The sequence below is a fragment of the Arachis hypogaea genome, chromosome 20 (genome assembly GCF_003086295.3).
Source record: "Arachis hypogaea cultivar Tifrunner chromosome 20, arahy.Tifrunner.gnm2.J5K5, whole genome shotgun sequence".
Taxonomy (NCBI): domain Eukaryota; kingdom Viridiplantae; phylum Streptophyta; class Magnoliopsida; order Fabales; family Fabaceae; genus Arachis; species Arachis hypogaea.
In genome coordinates, this window is record NC_092055.1 from 130,156,136 (window position 1) to 130,180,395 (window position 24,260).

Here is a 24,260-nt window from a genome sequence, read left to right on the forward strand (position 1 = left end):
TAGAATTTCTGTTAAAAGAAATGACATACACGTAAATAATGTTGTATCAGGGAAAAGACATTAATTATTTTTTAGTTTATTCACGTAAAGAACCCAAAAAATTGTCATGCTAAACAGATTTTTTTTTGAATCTCTTTTTATTATTCTGACAAAAACACATATTTACCATTACAATTGGACTTAGTTTATTAAGCCGTTAATTGTCTTATTACTCAAAAGTTGAAAAATAAAAAAGAATAATACACTAATAAGTTTTCAAATGATATTTAATTGTACATTTTAAAATTTTTTTTATAAATTTTAGTTATTAAATTTCAATAATTGATTTGATAATTAAAATTTATTAAAAATTTTTGAAAAAATAATGAATTTAATTTTAATACATTAACAATACAAAATATTTTATATAAATATTTACTTGCTTCTAGTTTTTAAAAAATAATTTATGTACTTAATATAAAAATAATTATTTTTACTAACTTAGCCTTATTTAGTTAATTAAGTATACTTATAATAAAACTGTAATTACAGTGAGATTTATGAAAGTTATATTGGAGAATGATTTTGGGTATTACTTGCATAAAAAGTAAAATAAAATAAAATAAACCGAGAAGCAGCAGCGGGAGTGGGAAAAAGCGAAGCTGCAAGACAGTAGCTCTTACAAAACTGGTTTCTTCCTCCTTCTTCGTTCTTCTTCATAGCAAGCAAGAGGAATCTTTTTGTTCACACTATATAAAAGTATTTTAATCTTCGCTCTCGTCAACCACTATCACTGCAAATAACAATAACAATTAAGATGTTGATTCAGATTCCTCGCTTCACAAACTCCCTCAGAAACCCCTTCGATGTCGACCAAGCCTACATCCATCGCAAAACCCTACTCCACAATCAAAATCCTCGCAAGTAATCATAATAATCATCATCATCATCATCCATAATTTTTTTTATTTTTATTTTCAATTTTTTCCTACTTTGTGTTTGGTTGCCGAGAAAGTAAGCACAATAAAGAGAAAATTAAAAACTGTAGTGCATTTCTGTTATTTTGATTACTTTTATTTTTTCCGTTTATTTTGTTCTCATGTAGTTCTGCGAACTCGCTTGATGAATCGGTACTTGCACGGAAGATCGTGGTTGGATGGGAAGAAGGTAATGAATGGTTGTAATCCAATTGTAGGAAAAATAAAATAAAATTGTGTAGTTAGTGTTAACATGTTTCTCGTTTTGGTGAATTGGTGAAGCAGCTTCGTGGGAAGTGAGGCAGGCGTACAAGCAGTTTATAGGAGCAGTGGTGGAGCTGACTGATGGCGAAATGCGCTCTGAGGAGTTCCATGAAGTGGCGCTGACCGTGTACCGCCATTTCGGCAGGCCGATGGAGGATGAGGATTATCTTGATAGAATTATTGCGGATAAGAAGTGAGTATTTGTTTTAGTGACTTATAAGAAGTGAGTATCGATTGCCTTTTGAAGGTTTGAATGATATTATAGAATGCAGAGGCCACATAATAGTCTGACTTCTATGTATTTGATTGATTATTAGTTAAGTTTTGAATGTGGAGAACATGGAGCATTTGTGCAAGAACTTTAAATTGTTGGTGCGTGGCATTTGTTTTTGCCTTTTTGGCAGGTTAGAATTGCAAAAGCTTGTTGGTCATGCTATTGCCGATACAAAGTTGAGGCATGTTGCGTCTCTAGCACAGAATCTTCTGAACTTGCAGCCTAGCAATAAACGCCCTGCCTTGTCTTCGGAAAGAAATCTGGATGATAATGAGGATTTGGAATTCGGGGCTGATTTTGTTTTCCAAGCACCAACGCGTTTTTTGGTTGATGTATCATTTGATAATGTAGATATGATGGATTTCAGGAGCACACTTCCTGTATCATTTCATGAAGAACAATATGCTCTTACTATTCCAACAGATCAGTCTGTTGATGCAGAAAAGTTCAACTTGACTTGGTTAAGAGAAGCATGTGATAAAATAGCTAGGAATTCTAATTCTCAGATATCCCGAGATGAATTAGCAATGGCCATCTGTAGGGTTCTTAATTCAGAAAAGCCTGGTGAAGAGGTATTTCTTGTTTTCAATGTTCTTTAATAGGTATATAATTCCAACAAAAAAGTTCACTGCAACTTTGAAATTTACTCTTTTTTCCGTGCTTTGCAGATAGCAGGAGATCTGTTAGATCTGGCTGGTGATAGTGCATTTGAAACTGTGCAAAATCTTCTATTGGTGAGGATTTCCTATCCACCCCTCTTATTCCATAAAAAGTTAATAGTAACTTTTTGTGAACTTTGCCTTCTCTGCTTATAGTCAAAGAATTATTGATTTATATTATGCGCCAAGTTTGGCTTTGAATATTCTACATACCTTTTTTGTTGTTGTTTGAGTTACACTTTTGTGTTGGTTGTTGAGCTTCACTTTATGATTTATTTCACGATTGACTACCTCATGACAGTCTAGTTACTTTTTTATTTTTTATTTATTTCACTTTGAGATTTATATATCTATTTTAATGGATTTTTATTTTAATCATGTGTCATTCATCCAACAATTTGCAGCATCGAAAGGAGATTGTTGATTCAATTAATCATGGCTTGTCAGTATTGAAGTCTGATAAAAATGCTCCAAATTCTCAGTCTCGTATGCCTAGTTATGGGACGCAGGTATTTCTGTATTCTCTATGATTGATCTATACTTTTCACTTTCATATTACGAAATGCGCATATATATGCTGTCAATATATAAGCTACTGCCTGTTTTCTAGGTTATCGTTCAAACAGAGTCAGAAAAGCAAATTGACAAGCTTCGGCGCAAGGAGGAAAAGCGAAACAGAAGGGGAATAGAATATGGCGGTGATGGTGACTTATCTGCATCTGACTTCTCGTCTTTACTACAAGCAAGTGAGAGGAAGAATTTATTTGATGATTTGATTGGTTCTGGGGATAAGTCCCAGTCAATAGCCGTAACTGCTCTTCCTGAAGGAACTGCGAGAAAGCATTTTAAAGGGTATGAAGAGGTTACCATTCCTCCTAAACCAACAGCGCCAATGAAACCTGGAGAAAAGCTGGTAATTCTCTTAAATTATTACCTGTGGATACCATCATTTAATGTGAGATGATGATATGGGCATTAGAGGATGAGATCATTGGTGCTTAATTGATATTTGAAATGGGTGACATGATTGACGTGTTGCCACTTTTTTAGGTTTGGATACTGGAAATTGATACCATGCCACATTTTGAACATTAAAACATATAGTTTGCATATTTTATATCCTTTGCACATCATCTATCTTCTATAAGTCTCTAACTGAAATATTGGCAAAATGCATGGCTATTGTCTCTGCCATCCCCTAAGATAGTAAGTAATGGTTTTTTGAATAGGGGTTATGTTTAAATCTATCTTTTATAATTATGCGTTTTCCAGATTGAGATAAGGGAGTTAGATGACTTTGCTCAAGCTGCGTTCCGTGGTTACAAAACGCTAAACCGTATCCAGAGCAGAATATTTCAAACTGTTTATGGCACTAATGAGAATATACTGGTGGGTTATTTCTATTCTGGTTTTCAGACATAATTGATATTGATTGGAGAGGTGTTTCATTAATACTAAAGAAACACTGTCACTTATATAATGAAGTGATTATCATGTACTTACAGGTGTGTGCTCCCACAGGAGCTGGGAAAACTAACATAGCCATGATTTCAATTCTACATGAGGTGAATAAGCAGATTTTTATTTGCTCTTTTCCTGAATATGATTTATTCGTTTCATATGAAATTGATGTTTTATATTTATTTCTCCCCCTCTATTGCTTCATGAGACAAAGAATGATGTGGATGTACTAGCTGTTAATTTGTAGATTCCAACTTTCTTTGTCCTAAACTTGTATACATGTAGTTTATTTTTCTATTGTGATACACCTTTCTAGTAATTTTTTCTGGGGTAGATGTTATATACAAAAGTCTTTTTTTTTTTTTTTTTTCATTTAAACTGAGTGCTCATCTATGATTGATTGTGCTTTTTTTCTTTTTGAGAAGATTTATATTTTAGCATTTTGAAGTTGACATCAATTTGGCTTTGAAAATAGGTCACATTCAGATAAGCAATATAACAGTGAACTAACATGCTAATTAAGATTAATTGTAATAGAAGTTACTACTAATAATTTTGTTTAAGGATGGAATAGATGTCAAAATTCAAGGTATTAGGACCTTTATTAATGTTAAAAAAAGAAAGACAAAAAATTAATGACAACTTTAGAATGTTAGGACTAAAAATAGTCTTCATTTTTTATCTAAAATAAGAACTTATTTACTAAAGAACCATTTTCCATTATGAATGACTTGTATGCAGATCGGACAGCATTTTAGGGATGGTTACTTGCACAAAGATGAATTTAAGATAGTTTATGTGGCTCCAATGAAGGTATTTTGATGTTTGTGTTCCTCTGCTTTTCTATTTTTCTTATAAACATTTTTTTTCTTTTATTCCCTGCCTTTTGTAAGGTTTCTAAGTTCATATTATTGTCCTTCTAGGCTTTGGCTGCGGAAGTCACATCAGCATTTAGCCAACGTCTATCTCCTTTGAATATGGTTGTCAGGGAGCTAACTGGAGATATGCAGCTTTCTAAGAATGAACTTGAAGAAACTCAGGTTTCTTTATATGAAAATTACAAAATTAGCATTTCCTTTCTAGCTTGCAAACTAAAGTTTTCTGCATTGTTTGATTCAGATGATAGTGACAACCCCTGAGAAATGGGATGTCATTACTCGCAAGAGTAGTGACATGTCACTCTCTATGCTGGTAAAGCTCTTGATCATCGATGAAGTGCACCTACTCAATGATGATAGAGGTCCTGTAATAGAGGCCCTAGTTGCTAGGACCCTACGGCAGGTAAATCTTTTATGATTAGACATGATTGGTTTTGGTTAATCTGATATTGAACAAATAGGTTGACGTCTCTCACTGCATCCACTTGGATTTTTATGGCCCTAATTTTAATTTTTTATCGAGTTTTGATCAAAGATTTTCCCCCTCCCTTTGTTGTGCTGGTTAAGGGAAAAATGTAATTGTGTATGCAAGCTGAAGGGCAGAAAAATGAGGAAGCTGTGTCTTTATATGATATGCCAATCTGTGTATGGTGCTATTTGCATTACTTGGTGCTGCCACTGTAACTGTTATATATATATATATATATATATGTTTCTTTGGCATCTTTGATGATTGTTGGATGTGCCTTGCAACTCTAGACCAAATTTTATGACTAGGTTTGTTGGTTTTGATAGTAGAAAAGAGGCAAAGTTTTTGTGGCACTATGCAGTTGTTACCACTATTTGGTTGGATCGTAGTGCACACACTTTCAATGACAGATTTTCTGACAAGCATGTTTTATGCGATAGGATTCGAAGGCTAGCATCTGTTTAGTGTAAAGCTCATTATCTTTATAGGGGACTTCCCTTCTCAGACATGTTGAGAGATTTGGAAGCTATGTTTTTCAGATAAATCTATTTTTTTGTTTTGTCCTGATGATAATTTATGTTCTAACTGTATACTTTCTTCTATCCTTGTGATATCAGGTGGAGTCAACTCAAACAATGATACGCATTGTGGGCCTTTCTGCCACTCTTCCCAATTACCTGGAGGTGTCTGGTCCAAACAATATATAGTTATATAGTTGTTTTTATTACCTCCATTGACCTTTACATTCTGCATATTAAAGTATTTGCAACCTTACCTGCATGTCTTGACTACTCATTCTTGGCAGGTTGCTCAATTTCTTAGAGTAAATGCAGATACAGGTCTTTTCTTCTTTGATTCTAGTTATCGTCCAGTGCCTCTTGCACAACAGTATATTGGAATTAGTGAGCCAAATTTCGCAGCTCGAAATGAATTGTTGAATGATATATGTTATAAGAAGGTATCTTTCCATTTCTGTTATTTTCATAATGTAATAAATCTTCCATTGATGACTAATTTCCTAGTTCTGGCTCTGTTCTTTGCTAAAGGTTGTTGATTCTATCAGGCAAGGTCATCAGGCAATGGTATTTGTCCATTCACGGAAAGACACTACAAAGACTGCTGAGAAGCTGGTTTGTCATTTTGGAAGTTTATATATTTATGCTTCTATATTTGAAGTCCTGTCCTAGTATTGTAGTGTTTGTTGAGAACGTTGTTACTCGACAAAATTCGCTGATTTATTATTTGTCAGGAACTGGTCACTCATAAATTGGGGTTTGATGTAAGTTGTTGAGATGAGCTGAGAAATGGTTAAAGGTTACCCTTGTGTAACCATCTTTTATTTCTCACCGCATTACTAGGTTTTGGCTCTTATAAAGAGATAGAGATCGTCTGGTAGTCCTCAGCTTGGTGTTTTATCTTTTACTTTTATGTGTGTGTGTGTGAGAGATTTTTACCTCTTGGTACTCTGTTTAATGATGTTTCTTTCTTCTTTTTTTTTTTTTTTGATAAAAGGAGGATATTATTAAGAATTAGAGATGAATGATACTGAAATATGGGAAGTACTAATGCTATGATAAATGATACATGCGCCATGTTGCATAATTTTTCGTTCACCACTTTTATTCTTCTCTTGGTCATTCTTTCAATTAGGACTTCCATTATGATCATGAATTTAAAGATAGAGAAGCTGGTGATCTGCAATCCTTTTCGGTTATCTTCAAGACTTCTTTTCCAACCAATTTTGTTAGAAGATTTAGATTCCGATTCTGATGGTGTCTTCTTTTACACACCTTTCTTTTAGTTTTTCAGAATGTACAACTAAATATGATAGAGAATAGAGATAACTATCGGATTATAGTTTGTCTCTACTATGAAAACATATTACTCGAGAAAGTGGACTAGTTATTTCTTATTATTTGAGTATGAGCATATCTTTTGTGGTTCTCTTCATTACTTCCATTTGGACTTTGTGAATACTTATGGCTATTTACTTTTGTACTTATTATTGTATTTTTATCTGTCCCATGCTTTGCTTCTGGTTTCATCATATCTTTGGCAGGTTGAGCTTGCTCGGAGGAGTGAGGATTTGGAACTCTTTGGAAATGATACTCATCCACAGTTTAACTTAATGAAGGTGATAAGAATGAATATATCTGTATTTTCAGTGAATTCTATGCTTCTTCTAAGCTGATAGTTTTTTCATCTTATGCATTTCAGAAGGAAGTAATTAAATCCAGAAACAGAAATCTTGTTGAACTTTTTGAATATGGCATGGGTGTTCATCATGCTGGGATGTTACGTGCAGATAGAGGGCTTACTGAGCGGCTTTTCTCTGAGGGTCTCCTGAAGGTATAGATTATTCCCCTCTCTCTCTCTCTCTCTCTCTCTCTCTCTCTCCTGATTAGTCTTTTATAAGTTGCATGTATTTTAATGTTAAGTATGCAATATGCTGCTTTAGGTACTTGTCTGTACAGCAACATTGGCATGGGGTGTCAATCTTCCTGCTCACACAGTTGTCATTAAGGTTTGCCGTGCTGATTACCATGTCTCTTATTTGTTTTGTTTATATAAATATTACAAGGATAATTAAATTCTTTCCTATCGCTCTTATCCCTCCAACTATGGATTCAATACCTTGATACTATCTTTGTTTTCCAACTATACTAATTTCCAATAAAGTGTTTTCAGTTTCAATCTATAGTTTTTTTTTTTTAAAAAAAAAAAAAATATAGCCGGTAGCATTATTTCTATTTTTAGTATGCCTTTGCCCTAGGAGGAGGTTTTGGGACAAAATATTAGTGCTGATATATCATATTAAATAATTTTATTTTGCTAATAAGTTTGTGGTTAGATATGGACCGTATCCACTGTACTGTGCACCCAAAGCTTAGTTTTTCCCCCTTTTTTTTTTACCTTCTTTATATTCAAGGGCTTCAGTATCAAATTAGCATGTTCTACAAGGTTATCGGTGGTCTGATGTTATTATGGTCTTGTAAATGATTTGAATAATGTTCTCCAGGGTACCCAATTGTATGATCCAAAAGCTGGTGGGTGGCGAGATCTGGGTATGCTTGATGTTATGCAGGTAGGACATGGACCTGTCAGTTTTAAGGACGTATAGGTGCTTTTTTCACGACTTTCGCTTTATAATTAGATAAAGTTATATTTTCATGACATGTTGCTTTTAGATATTTGGCCGAGCTGGCAGACCTCAGTTTGACAAAAGTGGTGAAGGTATCATAATTACATCTCATGATAAACTAGCTTATTATCTGCGACTGCTGACAAGTCAACTCCCTATAGAAAGCCAGGTAATAATAAGGAAAACGATGGGGAAGTTATATTCAGGATCAGCACAATATTAATATATTTGGCATCGTGTTGACTGTTGAGTGACTTGTTTGATCATTTGCAGTTCATTAGCTCCTTGAAAGATAATTTGAATGCAGAGGTGGCATTGGGTACTGTAACTAATGTCAAAGAAGCCTGTGCATGGCTTGGCTATACCTATCTCTTCATACGGATGAGGATGAATCCATTGGCATATGGTATAGGATGGGATGAGGTACCTAACCACAAACTTACCTTTTATTGAACCACTTTTCTACAGTATGTTTGATTATAGATCAGATAGGGTAGATATAACATTAAGAGGTAGATGAGGGTTAAATTGTGTTCTACATTTTCCCAAGTATTTCATTTGTGGTCTCTCGCTTACCATTCTGAGAAAATATTTTGTTGATTGTCTCCATACATTCAGAGGGTTTCTTTCTTTATTTTTGTGATAATCTGTATATGTTGTCTATAACTCATTTGGTTTCTTGGTCTTCTATGCTTTAGGTGATGGCAGATCCTGGCTTAACGTCTAAGCAAAGATCTTTTGTAATTGATGCTGCACGTGCACTCGATAAAGCTAAAATGATGCGGTTTGATGAGAAAAGTGGCAATTTTTACTGTACTGAGCTTGGTCGCATTGCAAGCCATTTTTACATACAATATTCCAGTGTTGAAACATATAATGAAATGTTGAGACGCCACATGAGTGACAGTGAGGTTAGTTTTATTGATTTTGATCTAGTTTCACACAAAGTCTTAGTCTCTGTTAAAGATTTCTGCTCATTCTTTTTATATCCTATTTTGAAGGGTTTTCTTTGCCCTTAATTTTGCTTTTGAAAGGGCTATGATTTTAGTTTTTTCTGTGTTCTGCCCATGGCTGTTCCAACAGCTTCCATATGTGGAGAAATTTGGCAGCCTTGCTGCATTCTTAGTTTTGATAAAGTCCTAATATTTTTTTGGTTTAATTTTCGATGCTTTCTTGCAAGCTTGTCTAGACATTTCGGGTCCAAATAGCATTCCCCCCTTCTTTTCTCTTTTCTCTTTTTATTCTCTTCAAATAATTATGTGATTTTGTCTTCTCATGTTCTTTTGACCTATTGTCACTCTAGGTGATTAGCATGGTTGCACATTCATCTGAATTTGAGAATATTGTTGTTCGAGAAGAAGAACAGAATGAGCTAGAGATGTTGGTTCGCTCATCATGTCCATTAGAAGTTAGGGGTGGTCCTTCCAATAAACATGGAAAGATATCCATTTTGATTCAGGTTGGTCTTAAGCTGTTGCCTTCGTAATCCTGTTGGGATAAACCTAGTGATTGCATGAATATTATATGTTTTTTTTTCACCCCCATTTTTTTTTTTTTTGCAGTTGTATATATCTCGAGGGTCTATAGATTCTTTTTCTTTGGTATCTGATGCTGCATACATAAGTGCAAGCTTAGCTCGTATAATGCGGGCTTTATTTGAGATTTGTCTGCGAAGGGGCTGGTGTGAAATGTCTTTGTTTATGTTGGAATATTGCAAAGCTGTGGATCGCCAAGTTTGGCCACACCAACATCCTCTTAGACAGTTTGATAAGGACATTTCTGGAGAGGTTTTTTCCCTTGATTATTATTAATTATTATCTTCACCATATCTGTTAGCTGTATTTCATACTGGTGTGTGATGCAGGGTATTCATTTCTTTCTTTCTTTCTTTTTTTTTCTCTAGATATTGCGGAAGCTCGAAGAACGTGGGGCTGACCTAGATCGCCTGTTGGAGATGGAGGAAAAAGACATTGGGGCGTTAATTCGTTATGCACCTGGAGGAAAAGTATGTAACTTTCAATATGGATTGTGTTCTGAGTATTTCTTTTAGATGTGGGTTAAGATGTTCAATAAATGTCGATTATTTTTTTCGTAACCCTGTCCATTTTAGTTGGTCAAGCAATACCTGGGGTATTTTCCATCAATTCAGTTATCAGCGACAGTCAGTCCGATAACTAGAACTGTTCTGAAGGTATTTACAGAATGAACTCAATTTTCCAGGCTATTCAGATTGCAAATTTCTTCATTACATGATATAGCTTTGATATCTCATTATACACAGGTTGATTTGGTGATAATGCCTGTTTTCATTTGGAAAGATCGTTTTCATGGTACTGCTCAACGCTGGTGGATTTTGGTAGAGGTGAATTGATTTTCATATGAATAAATCATTTTACAAATTGCTTGGTTTTTGTTATAATCTGACCACTTTTAATTGCATGATCCTTTGTGGAATTCATCTTGATTTGCAAAAGTACATAAATGAGTTGTTTAAGTGCATAAATGTGACTCGTTTGTGCTATGAAAGACTTCACATATCATGTCAAGGGTAAATTTATTGAAGTAAATAGAAATAAGTACAAGGAAGTTGGACTGCTAGAGGATAAAGATCCCAGTTATTTAATAATGATAACAAAAAAGTGGGAAAGAGAAGATATTAATGGGGCGAAATTGCGAAAATTTCTCATCCCAGAATCTTGATATAATGACCACATTTTTTATGCCATATGTAAGCCAATGCATAGTGTTATTTTTATCTTTATTCAGAGACTAAGAAACTCCACAAGTTGCAAACATGCTTATGCCATGTCAAAATGGTGTCCATTAACTAGGCTAGGTATTTATTTTGAGTTCCTACAAATACTCCTACTGGAATTTTTGCTTTTGATAGTGTCTTAATGGCATTGGTTGTTCTGTATAGTCCACTCTTCCTAGCAGAATAAGGGTTAGCTGTTTTTTGTAATTTTTTATATATTAGTATGCATTCAGCTTTTTATCAGATTTTTAGAATGGTTAGAATTATTTATTTTAAATCCTTGAGTTGCCCAAAAGCCACATATTTGAGCCATCTCTCATTGGTTTTTATTCTAACTAGATTGATAGCATAAGCATTTAGATTATGGTATAGGAGATGTGAAATGTGTGTCTGCCCCACATGTTATAGCATGCCAAGTAGCCCCCTTTTATTTCTTCTCTCCCCCCCACCAAAAAAAAAAACCAAAAGAATATAAAAAAATTTCCTGGATATCATTATACAGAACTAGATGTTTTATTTGTGATTACTTGATGATGAGAACTCCCAGTTGGATGCATATCATCAACTATTTTGTACAGGACTCTGAGAATGATCACATTTACCACTCAGAACTCTTTACTCTGACAAAGCGGATGGCTAAAGGGGAACCTTATAAACTTTCCTTCACTGTGCCCATATTTGAACCACACCCGCCACAGTATTACATTCATGCTATTTCTGATTCTTGGCTTCAAGCAGAAGCATTCTACACTATTACTTTTCATAATTTACCATTGCCAGAGGTATGATGCTTCACCCTTTTTTCTTTTAGATTTCAATTGCTATTGTATGGCATCTGGCTCCTGGCCATTGGTCAAGCCGTATCTCACAATTAATCTTATATTTTTCTCAGGCTAGGACTTCTCACACTGAACTCCTTGATTTAAAACCTCTTCCTGTGTCTTCCCTAGGCAATGTTGCTTATGAAGCGTTATATAGATTTTCACATTTTAATCCTATACAAACACAGGTTGGTTCATTTGCTTTCCTACAATTCTTTTTAGCTTTTGCACTGTGGGTTTATATTTTTTTTGGGTGACTGACTGCGGGTTTATATGTTTAAAGTGTAAGCAAGTTATGAATAATTTTATAGTGACTTTACTGGCCTTGTGCAGATTTTTCATGTCTTGTATCACACGGACAATAATGTTCTATTAGGAGCTCCAACTGGAAGTGGTAAAACTATATCTGCTGAGCTTGCTATGCTTCATCTTTTCAACACGCAGCCTGATATGAAGGTTTGTACATGAATTTACTAATGCAGTGTGCAATATAGTATGCCTAGGAACAAAAATTATGGAAGGAAAATAAGATGTATATTTTGCATTTTATTTGAAGTTAGTAATGCTAGCTCTTATACAGGCTGGGAACCTAGATTTTACCTCTTGGATTCTGTGTATATATAATTTTCTACTTGACAAATGGGTTACATTATTAACTAAACAAAAAATGTATTTGGATATAAGGTACTTTAATTTAAGGATATAAAGATTTTGTCAAGTGGACAGTTATGCAAAGTCAGAGGTAGTACTTAATTATGCTGATGAACTGTGTTAAAATAGAATAAATTTCTTAATAAATTCACATTTTTTACTTGTGTGGATAAATGATGTAACTCTCTGTATGCATGGGGCTACTCTCCCCCCCCCCCCCCCTCTTTTCTCTCTTGCATTATTTCTTACATACATAACTATATCTTAATCTTTTGCCTACCCGGAAATATTTTATGAAGTGTGTATGTGTAAGAGCTAGGGACCACAAATATTAGGATTAGGTAGTCACAACAGCATAATAAACTGTGTATGTAAGAATGGAAATATAGAATTTTGAGAAGAGAGAGTCGAAGAGAGTAAAAGAGTGAATGATAAGAAACAGAGGGGCTGGAAGTTATCAGGGTGATACTCTCCGGTCTCTGATGTATTAATGGAAGAGCCAAATACTGAAAAGTAGAGAACAAGGTAGCATTAGAGACGCTACCACTCTCCTAAGGTCCTGTCCTGCCTAAAACCTTCCTCCTCCTATTGATTCCCTTCACCCCCTTTATATTCATTCTCAATTCTCTCTCCTATAACTGAATTCATCCCTCACTCATGCCCTCCCCGCTAACTTTTCTGGCTGTCATATTTGTTGCATCAGCTGGTCCCACTTTCTTTTCATTTCAACTATCGTTTTTTTCATCCTTCTACAGTAATTAAAGGGGAAAGGAGTTGTTTCACCCATCTCTTCTCTAACTAAATTATTTTTCCCTCATTCTTCTTTCTGTCCTCTCTTGGTAACAATATGCTAAAGCATGCTTTGAACTTATTTCAGGTTATTTATATAGCACCTTTGAAGGCTATTGTCAGGGAAAGAATGGGTGATTGGCAAAGGCGTCTTGTCTCTCAGCTAGGGAAAAAGATGGTATTATTTGTTGATTTAATTAGATATAAAGCTTAATGTATGGGTTGGTGGTAATGATGTCAAACTTGTTCTCAGGTTGAAATGACAGGAGACTATACACCAGATTTGATGGCCCTTTTGTCTGCAGATATCATCATATCTACCCCTGAAAAATGGGATGGTATCAGTCGTAATTGGCATACACGCAGCTATGTCACAAAGGTACATTCATAATGTCAGTGTATGCATGGGTGTGTTTAATATTATATGTTTTTACCAGTCAAATAGTGAGGTTTTCTACTTCATTGTTGAATCTGAGTGCACTGATCAATAGGTTGGACTCATGATATTGGATGAGATTCACTTATTGGGAGCTGATCGTGGACCCATACTTGAGGTATTTTCTTATAAACTAGGATATCCTACTGACTGTGCCTCACTTGTTCATTTAATTTCTAGGTAGAACTCCTGTAGGGTGCTGATGTAGCTCCCTTGAGGCTCAAACTGTTGGCTGATACTTTGACAGCCATAACCATTGATTACGAATATCCATAAATTGCACTATCTTGGGGAAATTAATTTATTGCATTCATATTGTAATTTGTTGCTGTAATCATGCACTTTTAAGTATATGATACGTAAAGCATTTTCTGTATTCTATTTTGAATAAGAGTTATAAACTTTCTTCAGCTTTCATGTTTCTTGTCATGCTTCACTTGCTTGTTAAATTTATATTCAATATTGATGTAGAAGTCCTTGCATGCTGGATTTACTGCTAAAAGATAGTGCGAGATCATTATTTTTTCTTAAGATGTGTCACTCAATTTTTAGAACAAAGGAAGGGGTAAAAAGTTAGCAAAGGATAACGGAGAATAGCAACTAGTTTGATGTCATATGTGGAGTGATGGAGAAAGGAGATGTGTCTACTATCATTTTTTTTTTTTTGGCATATCTTGAATTGTCAAGTTTTAAACTCTTCAAGTGTGCAATCAATGCTATTATTTAATGCATATGCTTGGAGTTGTATATGGAATGCAGAATGAGTTATATGGTGTTCTGCTGATGATTGCCTTGTTAAGCGTCGGGATTGACAAGTTTTGATCTCATTTACCTGGATATTTTATCATTTGCTATACCCGCACAACAACTTACATTTTACTATTATTGACTTTCCCTGAATATTAATATTATAGCTAATTCCCCCGTATTGTAGCTCACCTTTGTTATTTCTGTTTCTAGGTTATTGTTTCTAGGATGAGATACATATCATCACAAACAGAGCGAGCAATAAGATTTGTTGGCCTCTCTACAGCTCTAGCAAATGCTGGGTAAGTTTACCTGCATTTTTCTCCACATTTATGAATTTCCCCTCCATAAAAAGAAATTATTTGGCTAAGTATGAGACCCCAACCTCGCAAGATTTGGGGCGTATAGATGCATGAAGCTTTATCCCCATGTTACTTGAAAACTTATTTTTAAATTTATTCTATTTAGAAAAATGGTTTCATTTTACTTTTCAGTTGTACAAACATTTTCTAGATGTACTTTTGGTCCCAATCCATGTTACATGTTTTTTATTTGGTCCCTTTACTTCTTGAGAGCTTCACAGCAAGCATGGATGAACTGAACCATTACTTATATACACAAGTGATTTATTAAACCATAAATGTACGTTAACCTTCCATAGAAATTGTTAGTTTTTTAAAGTTCATTATGCTTCTCCATATTTTGAAAAACTACATCCGTTTGTTCAATCAATTTATAATCCCTTTTCCCTCTGTATGTAGTGATCTAGCTGATTGGTTAGGCGTTGAGGAGACTGGCCTCTTCAATTTCAAGCCAAGTGTGAGACCTGTACCTCTGGAGGTTCATATCCAGGCAAGTGGATATGTTTTTTCATGATGATGGTGGCATTTCATGTCCACTTCCGTGTCTGTTTGTTTTTAGTTGTTTCCATTATATTAAGGGTGTGGCTGGTAGTAGAAGATTTGGCACTGAAGGAAGAATGCAAATCAATCCTACCTGTTTTTTTCTAGCTGCCATACCATGATATCCTTGCAATAAAATTTTTGGTGTTCTCATTGTAGGGCTATCCTGGAAAGTATTATTGCCCAAGGATGAACAGTATGAATAAACCAGCGTATGCAGCAATATGCACACATTCACCTGCTAAACCTGTTCTTATATTTGTCTCTTCACGACGCCAGACAAGGCTGACTGCACTGGACCTAATTCAGGTTCAGATTGAATCTTTTTCAGGAAATTGTATTTATTACATTATGGTTTTCTGTTACTGATCTGTCTTCTCCATGGATGAAGTTTGCTGCCTCAGACGAGCATCCAAGGCAGTTCCTTGATATGCCAGAAGATGCACTGCAGATGGTTCTGTCCCAAGTCTCTGACCAAAACCTGAGGCATACTTTACAATTTGGTATTGGGTTACACCATGCAGGCCTGAATGACAAAGACAGATCATTGGTTGAGGAACTTTTTGCAAACAACAAGATTCAGGCACTTATTTCTTACTTTATGACTTGAATTGGGCACTTTCTTGATCTTAATGGAAAAAAATAAGATAAAAAATGAAAAGTAAAAATTATCCCCTAACTGATTAGTTGTATAACGTCAATGCAGATACTGGTTTGTACCAGCACATTGGCTTGGGGTGTGAATCTTCCAGCTCATCTAGTGATTATCAAGGTGATGTAGTTTCAGTCTGTTACATTTTGGTGGCAGTCATTTATTTCAAGAGCAGGAACATAGCAAGTAGAAAGGAACTTCCTTTCTTGTTTTGACCATACTCTTGCATTATCTCTGCTGTCCTTTTATACCTTGGTGAATTTAATAGCCAAGTTCAATACATTTGATATCTGCTCTCTGTGTGTTGGGTCAACAAGAAGGAATAAAATTTTTGGTCCCTTCTTTGTTCCTTTAAAAGGCTGAGAAAATATCCATCTTTCTTATTTGGGGCAGACTAGTAAATGGAACAAAAGGTGAATCAAACAGACATTATCGTCAAATATTTATTTGTTAATTTATTAGTACTTTATTTCTTTCACAGGGTACAGAATACTATGATGGAAAATCAAAGAGGTATGTAGATTTTCCAATCACTGATATCTTGCAAATGATGGGTCGTGCTGGAAGGCCTCAGTTTGATCAGCATGGGAAAGCAGTGATTCTTGTTCATGAACCAAAGAAGAGCTTCTATAAAAAGGTCAAAATGGTGATTGATGATTACGATTTTCTTATAACTGAATAGCCTGAGCCTACTATGCTGAGAATTATATTGTTTTCTCTTCATTGTTGCAGTTCTTGTATGAACCTTTTCCAGTTGAAAGTAGTCTGAGGGAGCACCTGCATGATCACCTCAATGCTGAAATTATTTCTGGAACCATTTGCAATAAACAAGATGCAGTGCACTACCTTACATGGACTTACTTATTCCGTAGACTGGTTAGCGTTTTTAGTGCATCAGTAATAGTAAAATAGAAAATAGGGAAAAGCATAAAATAGTGTTTTTTTCAGCTTCCATTTATGGATACTTGCATTCCATGCAATTCTTTAATATATAAGCATCTTGCACAGCCATCATCCATCATGAAAATAAAATTTGTTTCCTTATTATTATTAAAAGTTCTGCATATCATGAGAAAATGAAAATTATGTCTCATCTGAACCGGCACAGAAACTGAGTGGTAAAGAAGCTTACTGGAAAAGAGAATGGCCAGTGAACGTCGTGTGATGTGTTTGCATATTTGATTTAATTATTAATCGTGTGTCATATATGTCATTATTTTGTTTTATTTCACGAATCACAATTGCAACAATTTATATTTGAGCAAAATCCAGCAAAAGAATTATTACATGTTGTGGAGGCGAGAATGATGTTTAGGTAAAGATAGGATTAGAAATGAATGCATTAAATAGAAAGTTGGGACGGCACCAGATGTGGAAAAGCTAGTAGGTGGTTTGGTTATGTGGTGGTCATCTATAGAAAGTCCACTGTGGAGACTTTTATATTATTATATTAGATATAAAACCATTTGTATGGCTCGTACCTGATAGCTTAATCATATGTACATATCGATTATTTCCTTAACTTTGGGCTGCCATGGTTGTTGGTCTAAGTCACTATTTCATGGCTGAGTGTTTGATTTTTAGATCCAGAACTATTCATATGCCTCTATAGAACAAGCTTAAACGTTCTACCATTTCACTAAATAATAATAAATAAATAAATAAAGAAGAGAGTAAAATTTCAGCACAAGGCACAAAAATGAACCTGTGCAAATGCTTCAAGTCCAAAAAGGGGCCCTTTGTGTCAAGGGATGTGTTAGATATAGAATCATTCATGTTCTTCTACCTAACAGTTGAAACTTTTAGCAAAGATAGTTCATGACATTCATGTCATAGATTTTCCATTTTGCAGCCAATTTGTCTAGAACACTTTTGGTTCTCCGTGTATAAATATTACAGAGAATACATTGATCTCAACTATGACTAATCTTAGTAACCATTGTTAACAGATGGTTAATCCTGCTTACTATGGATTGGAGAATGCCGACCCTGAATTTATCAGTTCATATCTGTCTAGGTAATGTCCTGGAATGCCAAACATTTCTGAATTTTTTTAGAGAATGATGTTGCTGTTCGTAGCAATTTTGACCAGTGGTGTCATTTTGGCAGTCTAGTACAGAGTACATTTGAGGACTTGGAAGACAGTGGATGCATAAAAATGAATGAAGACACTGTAGAATCAATGATGTTGGGTTCAATAGCATCTCAGTATTACCTAAGCTACATGACAGTATCAATGTTTGGTTCAAACATAGGTCCTGATACATCACTTGAAGTAAGAATTAATTTTTCTTTAGTTTCTCTTGTCTTTTTTATGTCTTCATCATTTGAATTATCCTTTTTTTGTTATTTGAAATAACCTTTAATCTGAGACTAATTTGTGTGTACAAAGAACAGTCTCTCAACCTGATATTGAATACTACAAGAACAAATTCCTCAATTTTAGGGATTGGTATTGATATTTGTAGAATTGAGTAATTTATGTCCAATTCTTATCACATATGGTATCAACTGTATCATTGTAAGTCAAATCATTTTTTTTATTGTATAGGTGTTTTTGCACGTCTTATCTGCTGCTTCCGAATTTGATGAACTCCCTGTGCGTCATAATGAGGTGATTGCTTTACCCTTCGTATTACACTCAAAGTCAACGTATTCCAAAATAATAAATGCTGAAGCATACATTCACTATGCCTTGCACTTTAGAGATTTGAATATCTCTGTAGACTGAACTATTGCCTTTCCTCTTATATAACTTGATCCATTTCATGTTAAGCCAAAATTGATCTTGCTCCTAAATCAAATTCATTCAATCAAATTATGTCACAGGAAAAATACAATGAAGGACTGTCTCAGAAAGTTAAATATCCAGTGGATAACAACCGTTTGGATGACCCCCATGTCAAAGCAAATCTTCTATTTCAGGTTAGTCATGTCATTCAAATTTTATCTTGATAATTTTTTAGCCTTTTTGTTTTGGCACTCATGATCATATCCTTTTGGTCTGTGACACAGGCTCATTTCTCTCAGTTGGACTTACCAATTAGTGACTATGTCACGGACTTGAAGTCAGTATTAGATCAGAGTATACGCATAATTCAGGCCATGATTGATATATGTGCAAACAGTGGTTGGCTTTCAAGCTCACTCACTTGCATGCATCTTCTGCAAATGGTCATGCAGGTATTCATTCTATTTCGTTCTTCAGATTGACCTTTATTTTTCCTCTTCAGTTGGATAAATTGAATTCAACTAGCTAAACGCATACCTGCCTATACTTTCCACTCTAGCTTTTTCTAGAATATTTTGATCATAAACATCTCTAAAAGCAAACAATGTGGTAGTGTACATCCTCACTTACAATTGTAGGCACACCAAGCAATAACTGCTACTTAACTTTCATGATATATGTTTATTACAGATGGTATGAGTTCATGAATCATTTCACTATCCCTGGAAAAATGAGGTCCATCATCCACAAATTATACAATTGTAAAGCTTCAGATTATTTTCATATTGCTTTCTGTGGTTAATGGAAGAGAATAATGGGTGATTAACTTTAAATTTGAAGTGAAAGTAAAATGTTCTGGTGTTAATGTTATTGCTAATGCTGTTTAATTTTCTACTCTCATCCTGATTAAGTGGGGTTGAGGAATGAGAAAAGTATTGCATGCAGCATTCCCTTTTCCATCATTTACATTGAAAGTTGTATTGTACTCAAAAATCATACAAGTTTACAGCAATAGAGCATGATACTTTGCTTAATCAGTGGAAGAGACTGATGAATATTTGATTTTATGTTAGAATCGATAGAAATGTTCTTTAGTTTTATAACATTATTTTCTGCATATTTTTGTGGTCTTTTTTCCTAATTGTTAAGATTTTTGCTGCAAGCAACATAACCTTTATAAGAATTCCATTGTTATTTGTTTGTATCAGAGAGAGATTACTTTACATGCATCATATGGTACTCTCCGTTCAGTCCATTGTATCTTCAAATGCTTGTCATCCTTTCATGGTGCAGCTACATATATTTCAATCATAACATTGAACATCATCTCAGGGCATACTTGGAAAGGATAAATTACGCTTTTAATAAAATTGTGGATATATAACTTAGACCTACTCTATAGCTTTCACAATGGGTCTTTGTTTCTCTCTCTCTCCCCCTCCCCCCCCCCCTCTTTTTGTGTTTGTGTGTGTTTTGGGGCAGAGTATAATTTTTTTCCCTCTTTATAATTGCACTTTTCTCATTGGTACTTGCTTTCCTAGAGTGGTTCCTTCGATGGTTATGCCCTGTCGCTTATCAAGACAGAAAAAATAGCGCTTTTCTCATACTTTGGGACCTTTTTATAGGGGCTGTGGTTTGAAAAGGACTCTTCCTTATGGATGCTGCCATGCATGAATGCTGATCTAATGCAATCCCTTAGCAGAAGTGGAATTTCCAGTGTACAGGAATTACTAGATATTCCCAAGGCATCCTTGCAAAATGTAACAGGAAGTTTTCCGGCTTCAAGATTGTACCAGGTGAAAAGTCTGAATGAGTTTTATTTTTGTGCTTTATCTATATTGTAATATGTGCTGATGTATAACTTTGTTCTTTTGGAGAGGGAATGTTGAAGAAAGATGAATGAAAACTTGTCAATTTTGCACATGTATAATATTGTGGAAAAAAAATGTGGGTGTTATGTGTGATTGAGATGTTATCATTGTCAATGTGTTTTTTTTTTCTTTTTTGGGATACGTCTCAATGATTTTGTTTTGCTAATAGCGTTATCCATTTCCAAATAGAAGTTGTTAGACAACTTGTAGCTTGCATGACCGATGGAGTTTACCCAGCGTAAGCACAAAACCTTTTTAAACTGGGCTTTGGCTTTGATGATTGTTAATCCTGCTATCATGCGGCTATCCTATTAGTGGCACGAGGGTGTTTGATGCTGGAGCGAGTTATGTATGCCCACATTTCGAAGTCCATGTTTTGGATTTTACATTGTGTCATAACTACTCCTGATAGAGTTGTTCTTTCCTGTAATCATACTTTATTTTGTTTGGCAGGCATGTCATACCCTGTTGTTTATATGTTTTTTTGCTTCCTTTTTATTTATTTATTTATTTATTTTTTACAATCAGGACCTACAGCACTTCCCTCGTGTTAAAATGAAGTTAAAGCTTCAGAAGAAGGAAACTAATGGTGAGAGCTCTGATGCATTGTACATCAGATTGGAGAAGTCCAATTCTAGACGACACTCCTCTCGAGCATTTGTACCTCGATTTCCAAAGGTCTGTCATCCATTTAATTTTCTATGATGATTTGTAGTCAGTCTTCTGTAAATATAATCTTCTACTTCGTTGGTTGCAGATAAAAGAAGAGCAGTGGTGGTTGGTTCTTGGTAATACCTCTACATCTGAGTTATATGCATTGAAGCGAGTGTCTTTTTCTGATCAGTTGGTTACCTTGATGAAGCTGCCTCATACACCATCCAACCTTAAGGTAAAATGTTTTTCCTTCATTCAAACTGTGATTCCACCATCTGCTCTTGTATGCGATGGATGCACTCAATAATATACATAAGATTATAGGCGGAGCTTAGTTAAGACAAGAGGGGGCCGTTTGTTAAAAAAATTAGTAGTATTTTTTCAGAAAATAAAAAATAGTTCAGTTGGCTCAAATACTTTACTATGACTTAAAATATTAAAGTTCAATCTTCATCTCTTACTTTTAATGCACAATAGTTTTTAGTTTTAAACATTTAAACCTTGTTGGATTTGGACTGAATTGAGTGTATTCGCATTTTGCAGCGTTGTATTCAATAAGTAACACTCCTTCTATCTTTGAGTTCAAATATAAAAAATTAAGTATTTTTTATTTATGTAATTTAATATTATTATATATTTTACTTTTTATTTAATTTAATTTTTTATATGATAAAAAATATTAGAATATTCAATAAGTATTGATATTATTGTATTTGTATAAATTGATAAAAAAAATTCAATAAATATTATAAATTTTAATATTTATCCTTCTAATTTCTTTTTTACATATTTTACAGGATATATATTCAAATTTTTATATAAAATAATTATGAAAAATCAAAGAATTGATACATTTTTAAGAGGAAGGCTAATATTCAAGAAGGAGAACATATAATTTTTACAATATTAACCCCTGTAGATAGTTCTTCTACTTTAATGAATCATGAAGAAAGTGAGATACAACCTTCAAATGTTTAAAGAGTTGCATCTGATGAGTTTGACCTTAATTCTTTAGAACGAGACACTGAAATACGGTTTTAAATTTGGCAATGTCACCCAAATTAGAGAGATGAGGTTAGACGAGCTTATCTTAAATGAGGTCCATATAAAAAGCATCTTGACAATTATCTTCTATCTGGCTCCTCCAAAATTTTATTTCAAGCTCCGCCACACTGCATAAGATGGACATGGTGCAGTGCCCACCAGTTATTCTTCGTCCTTGGCTCCTTCCAATATATTAGACCGAATGTTGATGGAAATGGGAAAATGGATAATATAAGAAGTTAAAAGGAAAAAGTTTCTTCCATCTCCATTTTCTACCATACTCTAATAACTTAATATGAATACCTTTGTACTCTTATTTTTTCACCCTCTTCATTTTCCACCACTTACCAAGTGTACCTTGCAAAAAAAGATAGTGAAATACCAGCAATCAAGGTGGTGAGCTTTGCTGCATGCTGTTGCTATCCTTGCTTTGTGCATCTTGGCCCTTCTCCTTCTACCTGATAATTTCTTGTAGTATCAGATTGCAGGGGTATGTCCCTAGTGAATGGGTGAATACACTTGTTAAGATAGGATTAGAAATGAATGCATGAAAGAGAAAGTTGGGCTACTGTCTGATATGAATAAAGATGGTAAAATCTTGTATTAAGCATTTGAACATGAGTTGAGAAGTCCTGGAAAGAATAGATCATAGAAGGTAGTCGAAGCTAAAGGTAGATAGAGACTGTTAGAACTGGAATTAGAAGAGAAAGAATCTTAACTATTATTGTAGGATTATTGGAGAAGTGCCAAGAACCCTGTAAAGAATACTCATCTAAGGAAAGCTTTGAACTCCTCAACTAATGGCAATGCACCCTAACTAAACCCCTTCTCTCGTTATTTATATTCCTTATACTTGTAATTAACTCCTAAGAAATAGACGTGAAACTCAGGTTAAACTATTAAAAGAGATCTACGCCTTAATGCTTATTGCATTGGATGTTTAGCCTTTAAATATTTACAAAAGTTAGCAAATTTGTAGATCATTTTATGAATTTATTTCACTTTGAAGAGACTATCAGGTATGCAACATGGAGTAATGATGTGATAATGTATAAAAGTAAACATTTGCAGTCAATACCTTTATAGTGGTATTTATTCCTAGATACACACTGTCTTGCAGGGTATGAAACTCATATTAGTCTCAGATTGTTACATTGGATTTGAGCAAGAACACTCCATTGAAGGACTTATTGGAGGCCGGCATTAGCAAAACATTAGAAGTTGAGTCATCACTGTCCACTAGCTTTGAACTATGGTATATGTTATTGTTCAAATATACAGTTTCCTTGTTGTAGGGGTGAGGGTAGTTAGGTAATTGTAAAAGGTAAATGTATTTGTTACGATAATGGGATATTTTTTTGGTGCAGCTATGGTGAAGAGGAAAAATAGTAGAGATACAAATTTATTTTGATAGATAGATATTAGATAGATACTTACCTATGAGAATGTGCCATTTTATTTTTATTAATTTTTTGAAGTAAATTTATATACTCCATTTTCTTAACACAAAGTCACAAACAAAAACTTCATCATAGAATTATTCTATTTTTCGCATCCTGCTAATCAATCTGCAATATCCATAGCAGCAGGTTTTTGCAGTTTCTTTGCCTTCGATAATACCATGATGGAGTAACTTTGCTTAATGCTTATTTCGTTTGCAGTCCTCTTTTTTTTCAATGATTGATTTTCTAGAGTTAAACCCCAAAATGGTTCATGAGATTGGTGTCGTGTATTAAAATCGTTTTTGAGATTTCAATTGTACTAATTATATTCCTGAGATTGACAAAAGTGCACTACGTTAGTTTCTGACCCATTTTCCATTAATGACATGATGACATGGCTTGATGACGTGGGTTGTTAGTGACACGTGTCATTACATGGTTTGTCCACGTGTAATGGTATGATGATGTGGTGACTAGTGATGTGGCATGCTGATATGGTTGGTTGTACCACGTGTCACAATGCTATTTGGCCACGTGTCCGTTTGTGCTATGTGTTGCGATAGTATTCGTTTACGTGTAGTCCATTATGTCGTCATTGTAAATGCACCAAATTAGTCATTTATTTTGTATTAAGTGACTCATTTTAGTCTCTGAAATTGAAT

General features: G+C 34.5%; 1 protein-coding gene across 1 annotated transcript; it reads left to right on the plus strand.

Annotated features, from left to right (window-relative positions):
- The first annotated feature begins 577 nt into the window (after positions 1–577).
- Positions 578–23,660, plus strand: LOC112783962 (DExH-box ATP-dependent RNA helicase DExH14). The gene is made up of 49 exons (XM_025827052.3): positions 578–903; positions 1,085–1,146; positions 1,242–1,413; positions 1,625–2,066; positions 2,163–2,228; positions 2,558–2,662; positions 2,764–3,066; positions 3,426–3,542; positions 3,659–3,718; positions 4,356–4,427; positions 4,538–4,654; positions 4,734–4,895; positions 5,579–5,644; positions 5,767–5,919; positions 6,008–6,091; positions 7,021–7,095; positions 7,179–7,310; positions 7,420–7,485; positions 7,981–8,046; positions 8,150–8,272; positions 8,377–8,526; positions 8,802–9,014; positions 9,407–9,562; positions 9,666–9,890; positions 10,007–10,108; positions 10,214–10,294; positions 10,385–10,465; positions 11,437–11,640; positions 11,751–11,867; positions 12,013–12,135; positions 13,208–13,297; positions 13,373–13,498; positions 13,611–13,673; positions 14,516–14,604; positions 15,064–15,154; positions 15,364–15,513; positions 15,596–15,787; positions 15,911–15,976; positions 16,338–16,493; positions 16,589–16,732; positions 17,806–17,873; positions 17,966–18,131; positions 18,408–18,470; positions 18,686–18,781; positions 18,872–19,039; positions 20,213–20,383; positions 20,987–21,136; positions 21,216–21,347; positions 23,277–23,660. Exons 1-49 carry the CDS (start codon positions 797–799, stop codon positions 23,361–23,363), a joined length of 6,270 nt encoding a protein of 2,089 aa, XP_025682837.1. The 5' UTR covers positions 578–796; the 3' UTR covers positions 23,364–23,660.
- The last annotated feature ends 600 nt before the right edge of the window (positions 23,661–24,260 follow it).

Bases quoted from the DNA above. Each gene is read 5' to 3' on its own strand.
- LOC112783962 (XM_025827052.3), top strand. From the start codon at position 797: ATGTTGATTCAGATTCCTCGCTTCACAAACTCCCTCAGAAACCCCTTC. The intron at 5,920-6,007 runs GTATCTTTCCAT...TCTTTGCTAAAG, and splicing joins ATGATATATGTTATAAGAAG to GTTGTTGATTCTATCAGGCA. The intron at 7,311-7,419 runs GTATAGATTATT...ATGCTGCTTTAG, and splicing joins TCTCTGAGGGTCTCCTGAAG to GTACTTGTCTGTACAGCAAC.